This window comes from Psammomys obesus, unplaced genomic scaffold, assembly GCF_907164565.1.
Source record: "Psammomys obesus unplaced genomic scaffold, mPsaObe1.curated_primary_1811, whole genome shotgun sequence".
Taxonomy (NCBI): Eukaryota; Metazoa; Chordata; class Mammalia; order Rodentia; family Muridae; genus Psammomys; species Psammomys obesus.
In genome coordinates, this window is record NW_026585687.1 from 1,626,451 (window position 1) to 1,651,839 (window position 25,389).

General features: G+C 37.3%; 1 protein-coding gene across 2 annotated transcripts in view; it reads right to left on the minus strand.

Moving 5' to 3' along the window:
• The window catches only part of Zdhhc15 (zinc finger DHHC-type palmitoyltransferase 15), a 139,032-nt gene that overhangs the window by 14,359 nt on the left and 99,284 nt on the right, over window positions 1–25,389 (minus strand). The window contains exons 6-10 of one of the 2 annotated variants that reach the window (XM_055592518.1): window positions 23,953–23,985; window positions 23,098–23,218; window positions 16,446–16,578; window positions 14,670–14,796; window positions 11,046–11,149 (exon numbers count right to left, since the gene is read on the minus strand). In XM_055592518.1, coding sequence (XP_055448493.1) covers window positions 11,046–11,149; window positions 14,670–14,796; window positions 16,446–16,578; window positions 23,098–23,218; window positions 23,953–23,985 — 518 coding nt within the window. The remainder of the gene's footprint in view (window positions 1–11,045; window positions 11,150–14,669; window positions 14,797–16,445; window positions 16,579–23,097; window positions 23,219–23,952; window positions 23,986–25,389) is intronic. The other variant, XM_055592528.1, reaches the window with a different exon arrangement.

The following is a 25,389-nucleotide window of genomic DNA, read 5'->3' on the forward strand; positions in this document are numbered from 1 at the left end:
TAGTGAGGGGGTTATTGTGTAGCCCTGGATAGTTTCAGACTTAAAAATCTTCTTGTCTCAAGCCTCACAGAGAATTGGGATTATAAGCATTTTGAGAAAGCATGCTGAGGAAAAAAATATTGTATTGTAAGACCTGTAATTTTAAGTGACTTTTGAAAAGTGTCTTATCTTCCAAATAAATTGAAATGATATTAGTTTCTCCATCATTCTCCTTTTTTTCTGTAATATTTTCGGTCAATCATATAGATAATATTACTCTAGAATCACAATATCTCTTACATGTAGGAATAAGAAAACAAAATAGAATGTCGGAAAACATCTACTTACCTAACCACCCCAAATATCTATATAATAAACATATGACTCACATGAAGACTAATTTCCAAGTTATTAGTATATATCAACATGTTTTGAATTCCCATACAAAAATCTGGTAAAAAAAAAAAAACTTATCAAGGGTAAGGACTTTTCCATAGCTGTCCCAATGTACTGACCACCCATTTGAAATAATGACTGAAGAAGTGGTGTTTTTTTTTTTTTTTAAGAAAGCATGAATTTTAAGATGTTTTTTTAAATACTCACCTCCTACGGTAATGTTTAAAGATGTACAAGCATGACCACATAGGTACTTAGGAAGACCTGAAGAGGTAAGTGATGAAGTAATGTTTTCTCCAAGCAAGAGTCAATGGCTGTCTCTGCCTGGTAGATGACTGAACAAAATTTCACCAGAGAGGCATCTTTCGAGCAACACAGCTTTTGATTGAAAGGATTCTTATCTCCAAACTAGAGCTCTTGTATACACGATGTGCTTGGAGAGTTGGAGTTCTGATGAAAAGAAGTGCTCTCTCCAGTCCTCTTAGAAAGGTCCAGGGTTTAGAGCAATCTCTGCTACACGATGACAGCATGTTTTCTTAGGACTATCACTTCATCATCTTCTGAAGAAAATAGTTTCCTCACATAACTCCTCTGATCAAAAACTTTCAGTAGTTTCTGACTACTGACAGAATAAAGATTTTGGTCTTGAGCCTAAGGGCTAACCCGATTAGATGCTAATTTACTTGCTGAGTCAATCTAACAATCTATTCATTTGGTCAATGTCACTCTGTATTGTTCTTTGTTGGGAAAGTTTTCATGTATATATCTTATCTCACCCAAATATTGCAAGACCCTTGAGTTCACAGACTATAGTGTGTAATGACATTATGACTTCAGGATACACTCAATACATGCTAGTTTAGAACAAAAGACTTTTCATAACAGTAGAAACCAAAGATTAAAAACAATTCAGAAACATTCTCCACCTTGAGCAGTACTGATGGGTACCACATAAAGAAAATTTGTGTAAGCAAAGGAGTAGGAAATTAGACAGATTCAAGACCATTCAGAGCTTTGCTAACTTGTTCCTGCATGCCTATATGTAAAAAAAATTCAAATACTGGGGACAAAAATCAATACTTTTCTGGGTAACTGGTCAACAACTGGAAGGCAAGACAATGATTCATGCAAGTACATTCATTCACGACAGAAGGTTATATTTGTAAATTCAAGGAAAATTTTCAGTTCGTATTGTAGATATTTTTTTACTTGATAAAAATATCTCTGAGGATATAATTAAAAGTTAGCAAATGAAATTAAAGTTTCACTTACAGTATTGTTAGTTGGAGTTAAAAGCAGTTTTGGCTAGCTAAGTAATATTTGGGTCTTTTACTGCTGGATTCTTTGGAAACGTTTTTCTCATCAGAGTTACTGCACTGATTAGTGTTTAGAAGAAGCCATACAGAATTATTATGTTCCTTGACCTGGAACTCTCTACTGTATTTTTTTTATTATTTATTTAATATGTATACAACGTTGTGTTTTGCATGTACACCTGCACACCAGAAGAGGGCAACAGATTTCCTTATAGATGGTTGTGAGCCACCATGTGGTTGCTGGGAATTGAACTCAGGACCTCTGGAAGAGCAGCCAGTGCTCTTAACCTCTGAGCCATCTCTCCAGCCCCCTCTACTGTATTCTTAAACAGGGCAATGGAAAAGCTGTGTGAGAAGTCCTTTTGAGTTGAATTTACCTTCTTTACTAGGAAATAAAGCAACTTAGCCTAACGGATATAAGACACATAGTTACAATTGACAAATGCTAACTTATTATCAAAGTCAAAACTGACTTCAGTACCTAACGGATAACCACTAACTAGGATTCTTTGAAATATGTTTTTGAAGGCTTAAATTTGAGGGTCTAGGTGAAGGAATCACTTGAAATGCCAATTACTATTTGTTTAGATTTAGCATAGAAAACAGGAAAATGGAAGTTCCTATAAACCCCGGAACAACTTGAGGCTTATGCCTCGACTCTGAAGAAGCCTCACTGACTCAGGACCACCCAGGACTTACGTGACTTGCTTCTTAAGACCCTGGAGATCCATAGCTAAGTTAGTAACCTTAAGGAAGGTTAAGGAAGATGTTGGCTGACCAATCATGATATACACTTTAAGCTTTTCTTAGAACTAGAGGCCACTTGCATCAGTGTAAAACAAAACCTCTTTGTAAGATTTTCAGGGTAGAATTTCCTAACAGGTAGCTTTAATTCTTATTTCTCTCAAAGCCCTGCTAAGAACATCTCTAGAATGGCTAATATCATTAGTCAATCATGGATACGGATACAAAGGTTATTTCCAGGTGATGTTAGACAAATGGTAGAATAAGACATCTTGGTCTTCTTTCTGTCCATAAAAGGCAAACATTTGAAACCCATCCATGAATTAAAATAACCCTAAAAGAGCTTATGACTCCTATTAAAAAGCTGTAGCCACACAGAGAAGGAAGCAACCCACAGGAAAAGGGCAGTTTTATTTTGCCTGTATCCCCTCATTCTCTAAAGTAGCCCGGCTCAAAAGAGAGATAGAATAAACTTAACTAAGAAAGTAAAATATACTTATTCTAAAACCTATAAAACAATGACATGAGAAATTGAAGAAGACACAAACAAATAGAAATATATTTGTGTCCACAAAATTGGAAATATCAACATGGTTAATACGTCCATTAACTTATATATCCAACACAATCCAGATCAAAATTCCAACAAAATTTTTTTTATCAGTAAAAGAAGTTGTAAAGAACTAAAAAAGATGATAAACAGTGCAAACAACCCCGATAAAGACAAAGTTGAGGACATCATACTACTGCAGCTTAAATTGTATAACAAACCTATGATAATAATAAAAAAAACAGAATAAAATTAGCATAAAGGCAGACACATAGAACAATAGAACAAAAGAAAGAGCCCAGAAAGAAACCTAAGCATGTACTATTCAATTATTTTCACAAGGGTGTCATTAGTACATCTGGAATTTTAAAACTACAGCAAGAATCCCACAGGAGAAATGTCTTAAAACAATTTTTAGCATGGCACCAGAAACAAATGAACAAACAAACAATAAATAAATGGGAGTTTATGAAGCCAAAAAGCCTTTTCACAGCAGAATTACAAAAAAATGAAACAGCAACCTGTAGAACAGGAGAAATACTTGTGAATCCCAAATATGATAAGTATTCAATAAGTAAATTGTATTAAGGAATCCAGACTAGCAGTAAAACCCAACAAATAACTGAATTTAAAATGACTGAACTCTATAAATAGACATTTTCCCAAAGATGACATGAAAATGGCCACTGAGTATGTGAAAATGTGTTAAAAGCCTTAACAGTCATAGACATGGAAATCAAAAGCACCATGAGATGCCACCTCACATCAGCTAGGATAGCTGTTATCACAAAGTCAAAAGACAGGACTGTGGTATACCTCAGTGGTAGGATGCTTGGCTAGCATGTTAATGGTCCTAGATTAAACCCCCAAGACCCACAGGAATGTCAAAAATAAAAACTACTGGTGATAATGTAGAGAAAAGGCCACCTTAATACATTGTTTCTGGGAATGCAAATTGTTTTAACAGTTATGGATATTTCTTTTTTTGTTAAGATTTATTAATTATGTATACAGTGTTCTGTGTGCGTGTACACCTGCACACCAGAAGAGGAGAGATGGTTATGAGCCACCATGTGGTTGTTGGGAATTGAACGCAGAACCTCTGGAAGAGCAGCCAGTACTCTTAACTTCCGAGTCATCTCTCCAGCCCTGGAGGTTTCTTTGAAAAATTCAAAATGGAACTATTGTGACCATATAACCAAAATATCTTTCTTCTGGGCATATACTCACTCCCATGTTCATTGCAGCATTATTCACAATAGCCAAGAAGTAAGACTGACCAAAGTGTCCATGGATGCATATGTGAATAAAGAAATTCTCTCTCTCTTTCTTCACACACACACACACACACACACACACACACACACACACACACACGTGTGCCAGATCGTTATTCGTTTTTAAGATAGAAAGGACTTCTCCAACTTACAACAAAATGAACTAAAATGGATGACATTAAGGCAGACACATAAGGCATGATCTCTCTGCTATAGAGAAATTTTCGAAAGGAGTCAAATGCATGCCAACAGACTAGAAGAGTAGTTACCCAAGGCAGCAGAAGGTGAGATGGAATAAAAAGGTATTGGTCAACGTATGCAGAGCGGTCATTATAGAGAGAAAGATGGAATTGGGGACTTCTAGAATATGCAGTATAACAGTGTTCTGAGATGATGTGTGCTACAGTCTACACATCACTGAATATATGTATGTAAAAACATCATTTTGCATACCTCACATTTTCTAATACAAATAAAAGAAAGAAATCATTTATTCTATTGTGCTAGTTTGAATAGTTCGAATCTTTAGTATTCCCTAGCGGCTCAGGTATTAAATGGCTTTGGTCCATAGGGTAGCACTATTCGGAGGTGTCAGAATCTTAAAGAGCTGAGACATATTGGGTTACTGGGTGGAGGCATACCTTCGAGAGAGTGCATTTCAGTAAGGGTCTTAGTCCCTTACTCTTTATTTTGCTTTAGGGCTATGAAGAGAGTTATTTTTCACAATGACAGATTGTCTTCATTACGGATGTCCTTGTTAGTGGTCTAAAGCAATAGGACCAACTGACCATGGAGTGGAGCCTTCAAGTTGAAAGAACCATTGCTTTGCCGATGAATTATTTGTCAACATCTCTATTAAGTTCACTAAAAACAGAATATTAACTGTAACAACCTTTCCTGAATTTCCACAGATGCTGCATCTCTAATAGACATTCATGATCAAAGTGTTCAACTACTAATTTGAAAAGGACTATTGTTGGAAAATGGCACAGGCTTTGTTACCTACTGAAACAAAAAGAACAAAGAACATGAAGAAAAGCACCAGAGCCATAAAGATAAAACATGTTAAGAAATCACTTCAATCAGAAATAAGAGGCTAGACTTACTTCTGAAAAAGCCAAGAAAAAATTTTAAAATTTTCACATGCAGGTAGATGTTGGATCATAATAGTGTGCATTTGAGCATCTCTTTGACAATCATGCCCACTGTAATATTTATAATAGTTATGATAAGCAGGGCGGTAGATGCCATCCATCCAATTTGGAGGAAATGGTTTCATTTGGAATAGATTAGTATAAATACTTTTATTGTGATCACTAATTTTTTAATGTAAGGTATAGGAAAATTTATAATGAGAAAAGACAATAATGTAACAGACATTTCTGGATTACTTCCTCAAAAAAGCTAAAATGCAACTCCTAGTCTCTCAAAACTCTTTTTAAAAGGTGCCTGTTTAATCTCTGAGAAAATTACAGAGCTGTGCATACTCATTTGTGCATCTCTGTGTATTTGTGCATTAATTAAATACTTTATTTTAAAAAGCCTTTCCAGAGGAACCTTTGTAAATTCTTTGATTTCATAAATGTGTTTTTTTTAACCTAGTACTTTTTTGCATTAAATTAGGGTAGGGATTTCAAAGAAGATAAGCTTTTCCTGGCTTTGGCATCACATTTTCACTTTCCAAGTTGCTGTTGTCATATGTTATCATTTTATATCCATTTTGAGTATTTACATTATGCTATTAATAAATGTATAATATACAGTAAATATTATATTATTGGTTAGAAATTAATCTTGACATATTTTTTAAAGGAAACTGAAATAAATTACATGTAATACATGTAATTTTATCTTACATGTCACCTTTCTTGGAGATCAAGGGTATACAAATTAGAAAGGAAGAAGTCAAATTATCACTATTTGAAGATGATATGAAAGTATACATGAGTGACCCCAAAAATTCTACCAGAGAACTCCTTCAGCTGATAAACGCCTTCAGCAAAGTGGCTGGATACAAAATAAACTAAAAAAAAAAAATCAGTAGCCCTCCTGTATACAAAAGACATAAGGGCTGAGAAAGAAATTAGGAAAACTACACCCTTCACAATAGCCACCAATAACATAAGGTACCTTGGGGTGATTTTAACCAAGCAAGTGAAATACCTGTTTGAAAAAAAAACAAAACAAAACAAAAAAAAAAAACTTCAAGTCTCTGAAGAAAGAAATTTAAGAAGATATCACAAGATGGAAAGATCGTCTGTGCTCATGGATCGGTAGGATTAACATAGTGAAAATGTCCATCCTGCCAAAAGCAATCTACAGATTCAAAGAAATACACATCAAATTACCAACACAATTCTTTACAGACCTTGAAAGAAAAAATTCTCAACTTCATATGGAGAAACAAAAAACCCCCAGAATTTCCAAAATGAGCCTGTACAACAACAGATCATCTGGAGGTATCTCCATCCCTGATCTCAAATTGTACTACAGAGCAATAGTAACAAAAACTTCATGGTATTGGCATAGAAGCAGAAAAGTAGATCAATGGAACCGAATAGAAAATCCAGAAATAACCCCAAACACCTTTGAATATTTGATTTTCAACAAAGAAGCCAAAACCATTCAATGGAAAAAAAGACAGCATCTTCAACAAATGGTGCTGGTCCAACTGGATGTCTACATGCAGAAAAATGAAAATAGACCCATATTTATCACCCTGCACAAAACTAAAGTTCAAGTGGATCAAAGACCTCAACATAAAACCAGATACACTAAATCAGTTAGCAGAAAAAGGGGGGAAGACCTTGGAACTCATTGGCACAGGAGACTACTTCCTGAATAGAACACCAACAGCACAGGCTCTAAGAGCAACAATTGATAAATGAGACCTCATGAAACTGAAAAGCTTCTAGAAAGCAAAAGACATTGTCATCAGAACAAAATGACAGCCTAAAGACTGGGAAAGGATCTTCACCAACCCTTTATCTGACAGAGGGCTGATATCCAGAATATATAAAGAGCTACAAAAATTAAAAAGAAATAAACCAAGCAATCCAATTTTAAAAAAATGGGGTATGGAGCTAAACAGAGAATTCTCTGTAGAGGACCACAGAATGGCAGAGAAACACCTAAAGAGATGCTCAGTGTCCTTAGCCATCAGAGAGATGCAAATCAAAATGACCCTGAGATTACACCTTACACCCATAAGAATGGCAAAGGTTAAAAACTCAAGTGATAACACATGCTGGAGAGGTTGTGGAGAAAGGGGATCCCTCCTCCATTGCTGGTGGGAATGTAAACTTGTACAACCACTTTGGAAATCAATCTGGCGCTTTCTCAGACAACCAGGAATAGCGCTTCCTCAAGATCCAGCTATACGACTCCTAGACATATATCCAAAAGATGCTCAAATACACAACAAGGACATTTGCTCAACCATGTTTGTAACAGCTTTATTTGTAATAGCCAGAACCTGGAAACAACCCAGATGTCCCTCAACAGAGGAATGGATACAGAAATTGTGGTACTTTTACACAATGGAATACTACTGAACAATTAAAAAAAAAAGTAAATCATGAAATTTTCAGGCAAATGGTGGGATCTAGAAAAGATCATCCTGAGTAAGGTATCCCAGGAGCAGAAAGACACACTTGGTATATACTCATTCATATAGTCCTATAAGATAAGTTAAATATACTAAAATATGTGCACCTAAAGAAGATAAACAAGAAAGAGGACCCAGGGTAAGATGATCAATCCTCACTTAGAAACACAAATGGGATGGACATGGAAAGTAGGAGAAAACAAGAAACAGGACAGAAGCCTACCACAGAGGGCCTCTGAAAGACTCTACCTAGCAGTTTATCAAAGCAGATGCTGAGACCCATAACTAAACCTTCGGTAGAGTTCAGGGAATCATATGAAAGATGGAGTTAGTGAGACCTGGAAAGGACAGAAGCTCCACAAGTACCCAATATATCAGGGCACGGGGGTCCTCTATGAGACTGTTTCTCCAACCAAGAACCATGTATAGATATAACCTAGAAACCCTGCTCGGATATAGCCCATGGTAGCTCAGTATCCAAGTGAGTTTCTCTAGTAAGGGGAACATGAACTATTTCTGACATGAACTCAATGACTGGCTCCTTTACCTCCCCCTGCGCCCCCCCCCCATCCCCGAGGGAGGAGCAGCCTTGCTAGGCCACAGATGAGGACATTGCAGCTAGTCCTGAAGATACCTGATAAGCTAGGGTCAGACGGAAGGGGAGGAGAACCTTCCCTAGCAGTGAACTTGGAAAGGGACAGGGAGGAGATGAGGGATGGAGGGTGGGATTGGGAGGGAATGACGGAGGGGGCTATGGCTGGTATACAAAGTTAATAACCTGTGATTAATATCAAAAAAATAAAAAAAATAATGTCTACACAACATACTTATTAAGGTCAAAGCATGGAAAACATAAGCATATTTAATAAAATGTAACATTATATAAAATATTATGATTGAATATTTTTGAAAAAGACCAGAATGGAGGCTGCTGTTCTGGGTGGGAGAGATGGCTCAGTGGGTAAAAGCAGTTGTGCAAACCTGGCAACCTGAGTTTAATTCCTGGAACTCATGTAAAGGTGGAAAGAGAACCAAATCCACAAAGTCTTCTTCTGACTCCCACACAAGCACTATGGCAAGCACATCTATATCCACATAAGGATAAGTAAAATAGACTTTTGGTGTGGCTGCTGGAGATCAGGTTCCCATGCTTATGGAGAAAGCACTTTACCCACCAAGCCATTGCCCCATCCTGTCTAGGGTAATCACCATGTCATATGACACCACATCTATCCTTAAAGGGTTTGGCTTGACAACATAAGGCTCACATATAAACTGTTTTTTATTTTTTTTTATTGTTGGATTATTTCAAAGAACTTTGAGATTAGGTATGCCTTTTATTTCTGTTGTAAAGAGTCAATGTCAAAAGAACTCCCATCATCTGGGACTGCTGAAAGTTAATGCTGTTCAGAAAGACACAGGCAGCCTTGTACAGTAAAAAAAAAAAATGATTAGAAGGTATCCTTTTTGTGTTTGTAATTTTTGGGCTGGTCAAGAATTATCTTCTTATCTTCCCCAGGTACACGTCATAATGATTGCTAAAATGTGCTACTTAAAAATTGCTGCCTAATTTCAACGATTTTTAAAATTTAGTCTCTGATGTTGGTATCAGCAACATTTGCAAAGATGGAAGACACAGCATTGGGCACATGAGTGGGCAGAGACAAAGAATACAGCATGCACGACAGGAGACTTTTATCTTTAGATTTTCACAAGATGTGTCAGGATGACCCAATGATCTGATGGAAGAAGTTGGGAGGGCAAAGTTGTCTGTTTAATTTTTTTCTTTGTACATATTACAGGTATGTGCAAGTCTGTCTCTATATAACTTTTACTTTGTGGTGTATTTAAGCCGTTCTGTAAGTGTGTAAGATTTTAAAGAAAACTAAACCCCTATGAATGAAGGAGGGTAAAGAATGGTAAACTTTTGCCCGTTGATGGAAGTAAAGCTTTGCGTTCCAGTTAAACACTACTGATCATCTGGGAAGCTGTTTACTCACACTTTTATTATGTTTTCCAATTTAGCTGTACAGTTGTAAGTCATGACATAATAAAGCGTTCAAGGAATTGTTTAAGCTACTGTCTCATGCTTTTGTGAGGGTTGGTTCTTTTCATATGTGAATACATGTACGTATTGTGAGAGTACATGTGTGTGGAGGTGTGTATGTCTATGTTAGCACATATATGTTCAGGATAAAGATTGATATTCGGCATTTTTCTTGATCACTCTCTACCATAAACACTGATGCATAATCTCTCACTGAGCCTGAACCTCAATATTTCTCTGCTAAGCTTTCCACCTCGTTTGCTCCAGAGAATTCCTGTCTCAGCCTTCTGCATTGGGATTAGGGATGGCCCACAAAGCAGCCCACCTGGCTTTTACTGGATCTGGGGATCTGAGCTCCCATTCTTATACTTGTGTGGCAAGCACTTTATCTTCTGAGCTTTCTCTTCAGACCCACTGATTGGTCTCATTTGTCAACTTGATGTAATTATGATCAGCTTTTGGGTACGTCTGGGAAGTTATTTCCAGAGTTGACTCACTGAGGGGGGAAGACTTGCTGTCAAAGTGGATGGCAAAAAAGGGTGGTCCAGATACAATGATGTCCACCAGTGTTGCCTGGCTGCATTCTCTGCCTTCTCAGTGACTATATCTATCACTCTTCCCCTCCCCCCACTGACACTGGCCTCTAGCTTTTTCAACCTTACCATGTGGACCCAATACAGGAGGCTCTACAGGAATCTTCAGGCCTCCAGGAGTAGACTGGGACTTCAGAGGCTTTCAGCTTTGTGGACTGATTACATACTGGCTTCTCCTGCATCTCTATCATACGGATGGCCATTGCTGGACTACCCAGGCCCTATCACAAAAGCCATTCTACTATATCCCCTTTCATTATGTATAACATTTACATGTCTCTCTCTCTCTCTCTTTTTTTTTAGTTCTATTTTTCTAGTGAACCCTGCCTAACAAATATACCTTAGCCACCCATATTTTTCTGGCCATACTTGTCCTCCTCCTTCCAGAGGGCACTTATAAGGTTGTCATGTTTATACAATCTATTTAGACATTTTTTTTTTTTTACTCACTGCATGCTATATTGGTTTTATTAACATGTATCATGTAGTATTGAGTCTGTCATGCAGAGAAAAGGCTTTCTTCTGAGCCTACTCACCTAGACTGTCATCCTCGCTGTCTTCCCAGGGTTCCTCATTTGCCAACAGAGGGTTCTGTGACTCGTTCATTGACCTCATAGGGAAGGAGTGTCCATCACCAGGGCTGGTGGGAAAGAAAAGTAGTGAGTTTGCAACTGAAGCAAACTCTTTTTTTTTTTTTTTTTTTATTCATATTTAATCACACACAGGAGGGATTGAGGGAAGGAGGAAGAAAAATGGAGGGGAAGGAGAGAGTACGGGTTAAAGGGAGAGAGATAAATATATAAAGAGAATGTGTATATATGTGTGTATTTGTATGGGTGCATATGTAGAAGACAACTTATTGGACTTGGTTCTCTCTTTTCACTGTGTGGAATTGAAGTTGTTGGGTTTGGTGGCAAGCACCTTTATACCACTGAACCATCTCACCAGCTCAGACAGGGTCTTCTTTTGTGGTTCAGGCTGGCCTGGAAGTTTCAATATCCTGTCTCAGTATCTGGAGTGCTGGGATATAGGTGTGTGCTATCATGTGTATCTAATAAACTTTTGAGATGGTAATAATCTTAGAAATGAGATATAATCATGGCTTTGCAGTTGTGTTGTTTTGAGGATTCTCTTGTCAAATATGCTATGTCTGAACTATATCCCACAAGACTTGGGGAGTCGTGGTTCTTTTGTCTAAATCCATGGTCAAATAAGCTCTTATTATCACTTAAGCATTGTCATCAACTTGCTGAATTGCTCTCAATTTCCGTGTTTTGTTTGTGTGTATCAATGTTGACTACTTTTGTAAAACATTCTTTAACTTGTTTTCTATAATGCCAACTATAGCAATATACAATGCTGTTTCATAAATACCATTTAACTATGATAGTCCCAATTATATCTCATTATCATATTGTTTTGATTCTAAATTTTCTAGGGAGATGAGAAGACTCACAGTCACTAAATATAATGGGGAAAAAGCTGTACCTTGTTATTTACTTGCCTTGTAACGCAGAAATGAGAAAGAGAAATGGTAGGGTACCTATCTCTATAGTGTAGAGTCTAGGGACGATTTATGTACATGTTAGTCCACTTTGTGGATTTCTGTGCTAATCTAGAGTATTGCCCTAATTAATTTCTGGCTATTTGGAAATAGGAGGCCATGGTAGAAATCATGGTGGTTGTAGCCAGATACTATTTGAGTTGCAGCAATTAAGTCTACATAGCTGAGTGTACTGCCAGTTTAACTCTGAATGACTTTTAGATTATTTGATACCATACGTACTTTTCCTCCTGGGTTTGAATGGTGTCAAGAAGTTTACATATTTTATTTACATTGCTCTACAGAAAATGTCAGAATACTGATTATATAAGTGAATAGGCTTTGATTTCTGTTTTTGTTTTTATGCTACAGTAATGTGGTAATGAAGTTTGAGTATTTGTGTGTCTCAGTATGTGATCAAAGTGCACACAGCAAATTCCTGCTAACAGTTATTAATAAATATTACTCATTGACAAATTTTGTCTTGGTATTTATAGCTAGAAGAGTTGATTATACCACACTTCAAACAAACAACCCTGTAAAACATTATCTGGCATACAGGAACTACTGATGCAGCAAGGGAACAGAGGGGAAAATTTAACCTTCATTATTACCTGATTCCAGCAAACATTTTTCCCCAACAAGAGAACAAGAATATATTGGTATTTGAGCAGAGAACTTAAAAGGGTACAAAAAGGTCTGAGACATGCTCTGTTCTAGAACTCCTGCAGTTTCGGGTGATCTCATTTGGCTCACAAAGTCACTTAGAAGACTCTACAAGAATTGTGGGATTTTTCTTTTTTGAGACATAGTCTCACTAAGTAGCTCTGGTGTCCCAGAACTCACCATATAGACCAGGCTGGCTTTAAACTCAGATCCATCTTTCTCTGCCTCCCAAATGCTGGGATTAAAGGCATGTACCATCACACCTGTCTTAATTTTTATTCAGTTGAACTCTTTTTACACTCCTAAAAATAACCTACAATCTCTAAATAAATCTCTATTTGTACTTGCTTTGAAATATTATCTTTATAACATTAGGAATTAACTCCAAATATGAACAAGGGAGAAAAGAAAAATAATTTCTAAGCATATTGCTCAAAGTATATTTCGGCACTTTTGGAACATATTTTCCTTTGCTTATTGTGTGCGTGTGTCAGTGTATTTTTTTATATACAACTTTGGGTTTTACATTTTCTTTTAAAAATAATAAGAATTTCCCCCTCTGACACAATCTTTGTATATAATATTCTACTTATCCATTCCCATAGTATTGCATACTTAGATTGTTTTGGAATTGTTGGTTATAAATTATGAGTGATGAATATATTTGAAGCTTATTACTATCATCATCATCATCATCATCATCATCATCACCGTAAGGAGCAGAGAAAGCCCTGAGTGAAAGTGCATTGTTGACTTGGGCATGGCCATGTCAAGACTCTGAGACCTCAGACCTGTGGGAAATTGGCAAAGTCATTACCTAGATGGAGCAGGCTCAAGAGGCCTAACAAAGCTTTACTCAGGACTCCAAGTATGAGTGTTTATGAACAATTGATCAGTGGGCGCAAAGACCAGCAACTGCAGCTCCCTCTTCTCAGATGTTTATAACCTAAGACTGCTCACCTACCGCGACTAGCAAACCTTTTGCCCTGTGCTGTACATAAGAAACATGCTGAGGTTCTAGGTAGAGGGGAAAAAGAATCCCGCTTGATTTCAGCATTTGCTGTATGGGGTTTGTGTATCTGTTCTGTCTTCATTCCCTAGTCAGACTTCTAGGATCTAAGTTACTCTGATAGAAACACAGCACAATATGATACAGCTTTTCCTCAAACTCACTCTGTAACAAAAAGCTGATGTCAAATTCACTATTCTCTTTCTTCAGGCTTCCAAATGTTGGAATCACAGGTATGAACAAAGATGTCTAGACTGTGAAGAGCATTTTTGTGTGTTGTTTATGCTCCATAATTAGGGTATATTCTAAGAAACATAAGCAGTGGTATAAATGAATATGTATATTTTATGTTTTTAATATGTATCAATTCCTCGAAGGTTCAGGGAACATCATAGAACAAGGGGTTGAGAGAAAGTAAATGCCAGAGGGTACAGAAATGGACAACCAAAAGTTATCTTCTGGACATGATATAGCCATTACACCCACTAACTCGCCAAATATATGCTTAACTGTACAAGACTTGCACGAGATCACATCCATCAACACTTCCTCACGGATAGGAGATGAACCCATGAGGCCCTATCCCTCTCTGAGGGACTATAGATAATGAACAGTTCTTGGGGGAAGGAGTATTGTTGTCTTGCGTGGTATAGCCACTGAACAATTGTCCCGCTCCAGTAAGTATTCTCTTACCTACACACACGCAAGCAAAACTAATTTAAGTGAGTGAGAAACCATACAAAGAAGACATAAAAGTGGAAGACTTGCTAAGAAGAAAGGTTTCAGCAGGAGAGAGGAGGGGATGAGAAAGGAGAATGGAGTGTGAAAATTACCAAAATTCATTACAAATGTGTGAAACTCAAACAAAATCATTTAAAAATAAATCTGCTGCTTTAATACACGGCTCATCATTAGCTGCTTTCAGTGGTAATAATTACCTACCTGGACCCAATAGGTATTAACCAGAACTTCTTATTATCACCAAACACCTGCTGGATATTCTTGATGAAGCCAAGATTGAACCCATTTTTCTCTGGTCCACTTGTAAATACTGGTGTGCAGAAGGCCTCTAAGACAGTCCAGGAGAGTTGTAAAAGAGGAAGAGAGAAGTAAATGAATGAATATTGCATCACTGTAATGAGTTTACAGCTCTCAAAAAACATGACCTGGATTGATGATATTTTTGCTGTTTTAGTGTAAGTCCACATTCTTAATTATTGCTAAATTACTTAGTAAAACTCAGTTTTGTCGTTTAATAAAGGGAATTTTTTATTGAAAATAAGGAATTTCTACTCTTATTTTTTAAAAAGCCAGTGCAAATACAGACTGACAAAAATTATACAGCATTCATGAGGGGCATGTCTTTGGACTGCTGGATTTAAGGAGTACAGGAACAGATTTAACAGCACTTTATTTGAATCAAAGTGGCAACCACAGCCAAATGGTCTCCATCTGTAGATCTGGGACCAAAGTAATGACACAAAAAGAGACGGTAATGGCATTGATTTAGTTTTGAAACATTTCAGAAATGAAGATGTTCACAATGAAACCTGCAATGTAAAAAACCTGGTTTTACTCTAGACAAAGTGTCAATAGGTGAACTGTAATCACCTCAAAGACTATGAGGAATTGGTCCACATTAGTGCACATTATTTTTAGACACACATTTATCCCATTAAGCAAACACTTTCACTGTTGGGCTCTGGCTGCATCTCACCACTTCCCATTTGTCCTTTGTTTTCAGACCCTGTTATCATGAAGCTTTTAGTACTTTTCTACTTTTGTAGCTGTCTCTCAACCAAATGTGCTAATTTACCATCCTAAGTACTAAGTGCTATACATATATTTGATTTAGAAAAATGGGTGCAAAGGCTTCCCTAGCAAATGAATTCTCAAAGTGCGGTGGCTTTTTCACTAAATTCCCTTAAAATCTAATCCATCCTAGTTAAACATTTAACACTTGAACACTTTCATCTTATTCCATGTGTACTGACTGGTAGACCATGTAAATATTCACCATATATGAAGTAGTTACTGCACTAGAATCCTTTATTTCTATAAATAATAACAAGCCCAGAGTACCAATAAGCAGCACCCCCCCCCCATTTAGTATACTGATTTTCTGCAGATTTAACATGCATATCTCATTTGCACGGTCCCTTCATGTACCTCTTTAACTTTAAATATCACTTTGATTCCTTACAAAAATAATTTTATATTTATTTGACGTGTGTGTTTATGAGCATGAACCTGTGTGTGCACGGCACGCTGTGAGTGTCGAGGACAGAGGACAGTTTGTGGGAGTCAGTTCTTTCTTTCTACCTACTGTGTGGGTTCTGGAATTTGAACTCAGGTTGACCCTTACCTGGTGAGAAATCCTGATGGCCTGGACTCTTGCATTCATTCTCATTATTCATTTGGATTCTTTCTAAGGACTTGATTTTGGGATGTGCATCATTAATTAGATTGTCTGTCTTTACTTAGTACCATTTCTTCCTTCTGCAATTTAATTTTTTTGTGTGAATACTTTTGAGAAGTCAGACGTGTGAACTTGAGGATGTAGTTCCCAAAATGTATTTCCAGATGTCTCAGTTTGGAGGCAAAGGGGTGTCACTAAAGCTAGAATACTTACTAGGCTTTTACTCCTTAGGGAACAATCCAAAGGGCACAGTGATACACATTAATATGCATTTTCATAATATTAATATTCAGTCTCACCTAAGGTAGTTTTGTTTCTGCTGACAAGCCAACAATGGTAACCAAAGAGAATCACAAGGCTGACAAAAAACATGCAGGCCACAAAGAGGAGAAAGAGGACATGGAACTTAGAGCGAACACTGGGTAATTCTCCCTAGAAAAGAAACAATAAACAAAGAAAACAAAACATTAAAGTGGGAATGCCTGGCTGTTTTTCTATATACATTAGTAGTTTTCACATGTAAAAATCCAGCTCCAATTTTAAAAACAGATTTTGTCAACTTAAATTTTTACTGCACATATTTATGTATTTTGTATGTGTGCATGTATGTGTGTGTACATGCATGCCAAAGTGTGCATGTATGGAAGTCAGAAGACAAGTAGCGGGAGTCAGTTCTGGCCCTCTACTTTGTGAGCTCTAGGGATTGAACTCAGGTCATCAGACTTGGTGGCAATTGCTTTAGCAATTGCCGAGCTACTTGCATGTCCTGATTATTAATTAATTACTCAAAATTGTTGATCATCATACCTTATTATAGATATGACTTTAGCTCACAAAGCTTGAAATGGATTCTTGTTTAAGTGAAAAAATATGATGCACCAATTAGAAAAGTTAATGTGAAGAAGGTATGTTGCAGTTATGATTGGTGTACAGCGCCTATTTCATCAGGCTTGAGAATTATGAATAACTGTCTAGGGAATAATAAGGTCACCACTTTTCATCCTATTGTCTGGGCATAATAGAATTCCTTTATTTTATAAATAAAGACTTATATGAGAAAGACTTATTTTTAAATTTTTGCTCTATTATGTGCGTTTTGCCTTCATGCATGTCTGTACTTGTCTGATGTCCATAGAAACCACAAGAGGGCATCAGATCTCCTGGAACTGGAACTGTAGATAGCTGTGAGCTGCCCAGTAGAAGCTGAGAACTGAACCTGGGTCCTCTGCAAGGGGCAGTCAGTGCTCTTAAATACTGAGCCATCTCTTCAGCCTCTATTCTTTGGCTATATGCTTGTTGAAATGCTAGAGTAGTGACTATAAGAAGTTAAAACACAGAAATTTAAAATGTCCTACCTGAAGTCATGACCCAATTTAAAGCTGCTGAAAATTTTATGTTGTTGCTTTTTTTTTTTTTTTTTTTTAAATTAACAGCTGGACTAAAATGTACTGGTAAAATGCATCCTGTGGAGCAGCTGTTTGGACAGTAAAGAAACCAAGCATGATTTTAAAGGTAATTGTAAACGTAGGAAGCTAAAGATTGATAGGGTTAACTGGGATATCTAGTTTTCCAAGTGGCACTAGCTTTTGTTTGATATACAGTTCTAGAGCATAATGTTCTAAAGTTCTATAGCATGCTTATCTTTTAACATTTATCCTCAGAAATGAACTTCAGAAAGCATTTTGAATTTTAGAATGAACAGCTGCAGGAATGACTCTGGCTTATTCCTTCCTTTCCATTAATGGCCATAGTTTTGGTATGATGAGTTGGCTTGAGATCTTTCCAGATGCCCTCCAGTGATAACGTTAAACGGATCCTTATGTGAAGTGGGACCTAACTTTTGCACTCTTCTATTCTACTCCAGTTACAGAAGGTTAGTTCTTGGCAGCACTTGTTAAGTTCAAAGAGTATAGATTTCTTTCTTTCCTCAGAGATTTCTTTTTACACAAAGAAATGTTGAACCTCTTCCAGGTCGCATATGTTTGCAGTATGAAGATAAGGGGAAGTGTGCACATTAAGGATCTCAGGTGAGGGAAGGTCTGGGTGAAACCTGTGCAGGACAGAACTGTTCAGGAAACAGCCGCTTTAAGGACTTAACTTTTAAGAACTTTTATCTGAAACCTTTCCTCTTGAGATGTTCCGTCTACAAAATCTTGACCTAAGCACCCAAATTGGGTTGTCTTGTTTCATGTTTGTTTTGATTCATGGTTATTGCTTTTCTTTTGTTTTTTGTTTGTTTTTGTTGTTCTTGGATAAATTTCTTGACTTCACTGAGATTTGATCTCATGAGTTCTCCTTTTTGTAAAAGTACTTACAGTTCACATTGATTTTGCTTTTTTTACACTAGGGCAATAGGAAATTGCTGAGCAAGTGAGGCTGTTTTTTGAATTTTAATTAATTAATTAATTAATTAATTAATTAATTAATACAATTTATTCTCTTTATATCCTGGCTTTAGCCACTCTCGTCACCTCCCAGTCCCATCCACCCATCTTCTTCTCCCCCTATGGCCCTCCCCTAGTACACTGATAGAGGAGAACCTCATCCCCTTCTGACTTTAGCGTATCAGGTCTCATCAGGACTGGTTGCATTGTCTTCCTCTGTGGCCTGGCACTCCAGGGGGAGGTGATCAAAAAGCCAGCCACTGAGTTCATGTCAGAGACAGCCCCTTATCCCCTTACTAGGGTACTCACTTGATAACTGAGCAGCATAGGGACTTCATATGAGCAGGGGGACTAGGTCCTTTCCATGCATGGTCCTTGGTTGGAGTATCAGTCTCTGCAGCTCCCCACCCCCAGGCTCAGGTTCTTTGGCTCTGTTAGACTCCTTGTGCTGCCTCTGGCCCCGCCAGGTCTTTCACCTCCCCCTTCTTCCATATGGTTCCCTGCAGTCTTCCCAAAGTTTGGCTATGAGTTGCAGCATCTGCTTCGATAAGTCTTTCAGAGGCCACCTGTGGAAGGCTCCTGCCCTGTTACTTGTCTTCTCCTACTTCTGATGTCTATCCTGTTTGTTCTTCTGAATGAGATTTCAGCCTCTTCCCTAGAGTCTTCCTTGTTGTTTAGCTTCTTTAGGACTATAGATTTTAGTATGTTTATCCTATATTATATGGCTAAATCCACTTATAGGTGAGTATATACCATATGTGTCTTTCTGCTTCTGGGTTCTCACTCAGGATGATTTTTTCTAGTTCCATTAATTTGCCTGAAAATTTTATGATTTCCTTGTTTTTAATTGCTGAGTAGTATTCCATTGTGTAAATGTACCACACTTTCTGTATCCATTCTTCAGTTGAGGGAAGGATTTTCATCAATCCTACATCTGACAGTGTTCATATCCAGCATATATAGAGAATTCAAGAAGCTAAACACCCAACAAATAAAGTAATCTAATTAAAAAAATAAGGTACAGAGCTAAACAGAGGATTCTCAATAGATGAATACTGAATGGTAGAGAAACACTTAAAGAAATGCTCAATGTCCTTAGTCATCCAGAAAAATGCAAATCAAAATGACCCTGAGAATCCATCTCACACCCATCAGAATGGGTAAGATGAAAAACTCAAGGAATGACACATGCTGGAGAGGATGTGGAGAAAGGGGAACCCTCCTCCATTGCTGTGAGGATGTAATCTTGTACAACTGCTTAGGAAATCCATTTGGCACTTTCTCAGACAATTAGGAATAGTGCTACCTCAGGATCCAGCTATATCACTACTGGGCATATGAAAGATGCTCAACCATACAACAAGGACATTTGCTCAACCATGTTCATAGCAGCTTTATTCATAATTGCTAGAATCTGGAAGTGTTGCTGTTTTGAAAGTCTGCTCACATCTCATGTAGCTGTGCTTTTACCTTTTCCCCCATCACTCTTGTGGAACTTACTGTATAGAATACCTGCTGTGTGGTATTTTTATAGTGTTCAAAATATCAACTGTTCTTGCACAAACAGTCTCATGTTCAAAACTGCGCTTTCAGGAGATAACCAAGCTAAATCACTCACAGGCATGATCACCAGAGACAGTTCAGAGGAATATTTGTAAAATAATAGTTACTATTGTAAAAAGGTTCATAGACCAGCGTGGGAGGTGTGAATTATTAATTTTGAAGGAGACAACAATTAATCTGACTGTTAAGAGTAGAATTTGGAGGGCTGCTGGAGAAATGGCTCAGTGGTTTAGAGAGTAGAATTTGTTCAACTTAATATGAAAGGAAAGAAATGATGTTATGGTTATGGTTATTCTAAAAGACATAAAGCCTCTCTATAGCAGAACCATAATAGGCATAGTACATGTAAAATCACAGAGCTTATGGGCATAGTTATGTTCAAATTCCCCCTCTGAAATTTGACAAGTCACTTAAGTGTTGAGAGCCTTAGCTTTGTCTTATTTTATTTTACTTTTTTGCTTTATAGAGACAGTGTTTCTCTGTGTAGTCTTGCCTGTCCTGGAACTCGCTTTGTTGACCAGACTGGCATCAAACTTACAGAGGTCGGCCTGCCTCTGCCTCCCATAGTGCTGGGATCACAGATGTGCACCAAAAGGCCCGGCAACTTTGTCATATATAAATGTGACAAATAGTTTTTTCTTTGGTTACTTCAAAGGGTTGGGGTAAGGATCATATACAATTATAGATATAAAAGTACTTCAAGAAGCATAAAGTACCATACAGTAGAAGTTGTTGTTCTTGGGAGCATAGCTTGTCTCTTTGATATGGCTTTAAAAATATAAGGCAATGTTTACTTTTTTTTTATTTTAAAAAAGGCTCAATTTGAACTCAGAAAGCCATCCATCCCTAAGCCATGCTAATGTGGTCCTAAGGCCAGAGCAATTGCAAAGATCAATTTCCCTAAATTGTCAAATACCACTTTCCATGTCAGGACAAGCTACCGAAGGCCTCATGCCATCTCAGATGACAGGCATAAACGACACTATTATGGAGGGAAAACAATGAAGGAGTAGGAAAAGAACAAGGCCATGCTCACCATGGATTTGATTACACTTCTGGCACATTTCCCTTAATGAATTCATAATCAGTTATCATAGGTTAAGAGTGAAGAAAAACATACATACAGTACCTGGCTTGAATTTCTGTGTTTTATTACTGACTGGCTAGGGAAGCTAAAGGCAAAATGTGTGAAATACCATGTTGTTTACTTTGTGATAAAGGTATAGCCATGACTAAATGGTAGTCCACTGTGTTAAGGGCCAAGAAAGGTATTTAGCTTGATCAACGCTCATACTTCCCTACTGATTGCATGCAGCAGATTCTCTTCATTTTTATATTAGTAGCTCAGCATGTGGTAGGAATGCCAAATAGGCCATAGAAACCCAAGCAATGGGGAAAGATCTTGTGCTGTGAAAAGGGGGGCAAAGAAGAGCTTTCAAGATGTGTAGCTTCATGAAATGTTTCCTATTTGAAGAAACTACATGAGAAAAACCTCATCATTTTTGTTTAAATTGGGGATCTTGATATCTACTATATAGCTCCTGATTCTTACAGCTATAAAATATCTGAACTGATTAAGCAAGTTGAATAGAAAGTGCAATTTTCTGCACTACTAGGAATAAAAGTACTGATTCATAATTTAAATATTCTTAGGTATTTAGCCTCTCAGTGTCTTGTCTTTTTCTTTTCTCCATTTCCTTATAGTTTATATTCTGATCATGTGATTTATGTTCTTATCCTGCTGGTTTATTGTTCCAGCTAAGATGTGATATCCCTGTTACATACACACCTGCAAATTTTCTAAAGTAATAACCAGAAGCTCTGCTCAGATTTGTGTTTTCTATTCATATCAGTTTGGATATCTCTCATTGTAGACACCGTAATAATTGTACTTTAGGGTAGGAAAGGGCTTTCTTTAAGAGTCTAACTGGCTGATGTTGACACATGACATATTTAATTATATTTTACTATGTACATTTGCAAATGGAAAATCTACCTTAACTTATTTTTAAATAGATGGGATCTGACTGATATCTCCAAGTAGGAGAGAGATATAAGTTGTTGTTTCTTCTTTTTTTAGATTTCATGATAATTGTTAAAATCAATATCTTTTTCTTTGAATCTTAGTGATGAAACAGTAAAGCAAGTAACAGAGCAAGTATGCACTCCTTTTCTCTCAATTCCCAACCCAGTGTTTGTCAGTTCAAAAGAGAAGCTGGGTGTGGTGGTCATAGGCAGGCAGATTTCTGAATGTGAGACCAGCTAGGTCTACAAAGAAATTCTAGAACATCCAGGGTTACAGAAAAGGCCTGTCTCAGAAAACAAAAATCAAAAGCCAAAAAACCTCCATAAAGTTCAAAAGAGATTCCCTCTCTAACATGCCTCTGTGCCTATGTACAGTTCAGCATATCTTTCTTACCAACAGAAACTTTGCAACTCCTCTTTGAACCTGGGATTTTATAACAAATTCCTGTTAACTTTTTTTAAAGCAACTAGTGATTTGGCTGGGTGGTGGTGGCACACACCTTTAATCCCAACACTCCTGGAGGCAGAATCTCTGTGACTTCAAGGCCAGCCTGGTCAACAGAGTGAGTTCCAAGACAGCTAAGGCTACTCATAGAAACCCTGTCTTAAAAAAACAAAACAAAACAAAACAAAACAAAACAAAAAGAAAGAAACTAGTGATTTGGAATTAGTTTCAACATTTTTTGTCAAATACACAACTGGTAAAGAAGATCTTCAAAACTCAACCACAGACTTATATTTTAAAGAACTGTCAGCAGGGAGTTTACTTTCCAACACAGTTAACTGTAGTCTTTACTCAACAGTTTCTTAAACCTCAGAATATTCAACATGGCAAATCATTTTTACTGCCTTGCCTTCTGGTGACTCCATTATTTCAAAATGCAACAGGATAGAGGGTGAGAAGTGCCACAGTTAGAGAGACCACACATTTACTTTGCGGTGGGGGGGAGGGGACCCATCAGGGTTTTTAAAAACTTACTCTCCAGTATTTGATGAAATAGCTGAAGACGGTCGTAGCAATGTACAGGCAGTAGAGAACAGAATAAGCTAAGAACTGAAGGAAGAATTTGTAGTTGGAAAATCCAATGCAGTTATTAACCCTAAAAGAGAAAAGAAAACTAATTTGAAATCAAGACGTATCTATTGAGAACATGATGATACTTAAGTGGATGAACCAAAGGAAGCACATGAGTCCTGTTGCTTCATTATGTCTTGTGTAGAAACCCAACAGAGATTGAAGCTCCTTAATAGAAACAGACAGGAAGAACAAGTTCATACCTCAGTTATTTCTCCTTTTATTTATCAGCACGGAGTCACCTGAACTACCTATTAACTTTAGAATGGCTCTTGAAACACCCAAGCAAACCTGGATTTTTGTTGCTAAAACATGTTAAAGTCTTAGTATTTACACGTTGACATGCTCTCTTGGCAATTAGGTGATTCCAGTTTGTTTCTTTAGGTTAGATACACAACTGTTATAGAAAATCGCTGAACTTAAGTATCTGTAACATTTCAAAATCATGTCAGCTAGAAAGATAAATGCGTTGCATAATGTTGAAGAAGAGAAATAATGTGCTCTATTTCATTACTCTTCGCAATTGCTAAAGTTAATGCACAGAAGACACTTAGCTTTTGACCACTAGAATTCACTATCATACCTTTACTAGTATTTTAATCTTTTTTAAAAAATGTTATTCCTCCCCTTCCCCAAGAAGGACAAAACACAGTGAATTAGAGCAGCAAAAGTAGGCATGTTTCAATTCGGTTTAGGAATGTGAGTATACTGAACAACTTCGACTATTTTAGAGGATAGACATGAATCAAAAGGACATACCATGGGCAGTGATGGTCCATTTTTAAAACACACCTGTAAATGGGACAAAATACAGTGTGATAAATGTGGCTATGTCAATAAAGAGTTCAAAATTGAACTCAAGGTTTTAACAATATTTTCACATAGTTCGAAAACTATCTACAAACTTCCACTATGGTAACTCCAAAATTACTGCCTCCTCAAATACTCACAAGATGATCAAGTCACAGGAACATCCTGGGATTATGCTTGCAGCAAATGACAACTCTAAAAGTGCGACCTTGAAAGAGGTAGGGAACTCCAGACTACTGACACAGGTGGAAAAGTTTAAGATGCCACCTTCCATTTTTGTTTTGTTTACTTGGTTTAATAATGGTAAAAGGGAACTATATGCCTGTGTTTAGAGCAAACGTAAGAAATAGTGGAATAGGCACTCCAGAACAAAAGCCTAGACTGACAGTGGCGGTGCATGCCTGGAATCCCGGAACGGAGAGGTGGTGGTGGGCAGAGGCAGGCTGGTCTCTGAGTTCGAGGCCAGCCTGGTCTACAACAAAGCAAGTCAGGACAACCACAATACATAGAGAAACTCTGTCTCAAACAAACAAACAAAGAAAAGAACAAAGGCATAAAGATTGTACATACTAACACAAAAAAATGGGGCATTACAAAATTGGAACAATTTGAGAGGCAAAGTAAACTGTTGGTTAATAACACAAAACAGAAAATAAATATCTACAAGGTCACGTCCCACCAGCAATGGAGAAAGGTTCCCCTTTCTCTACAACCTCTCCAGCATGCATCATGCCTTGAGTTTTTCATCTTGGCCATTCTGATGGGTGTGAGATGGAGTCTCAGCGTCATTTTGATTTACATTTCCTGGGTGACAAAGGACACTGAGAATTTATTTAAGTGTTTCTCTGCCATTCCATATTCCTCTGTTGAGATTTTTCTGTTTAGCTCTGTAAGCCATTTTTTAATTGGATTACTTGCTTTGTTGGTGTTGGTCTTCAGTTCTTTATATGTTCTGAATATTAGCCCTCTGTCAGATCAATCTGGCATTTTCTAGAAAATTAGGAATAGTGCTACCTCAAGATCCAGCTATTGCACTCCTAGGCATATATCCAAAATATGCTCAAGTGCACAACAAGGACATTTGCTCAACCATGTTCATAGCAGCTTTATTCGTAATAGCCAGAATCTGGAAACAACCCAGATGTCCCACAATGGAGGAATGGATACAGAAACTGTGGTACATTTACACAATGGAATACTACTCAGCAATTAAAAACAATGAAATCATAAAATTTGCAGACAAATGGTGGGAACTAGAAAAAATCATCTGGAGTGAGGTAACCCAGAAGCAGAAAGACACACATGGTATATACTTACTTATAAGTGGATGTAAGCTATATAATATAGGATAAAAATACTGAAATCTATAGTCCTAAACAAGTTAAA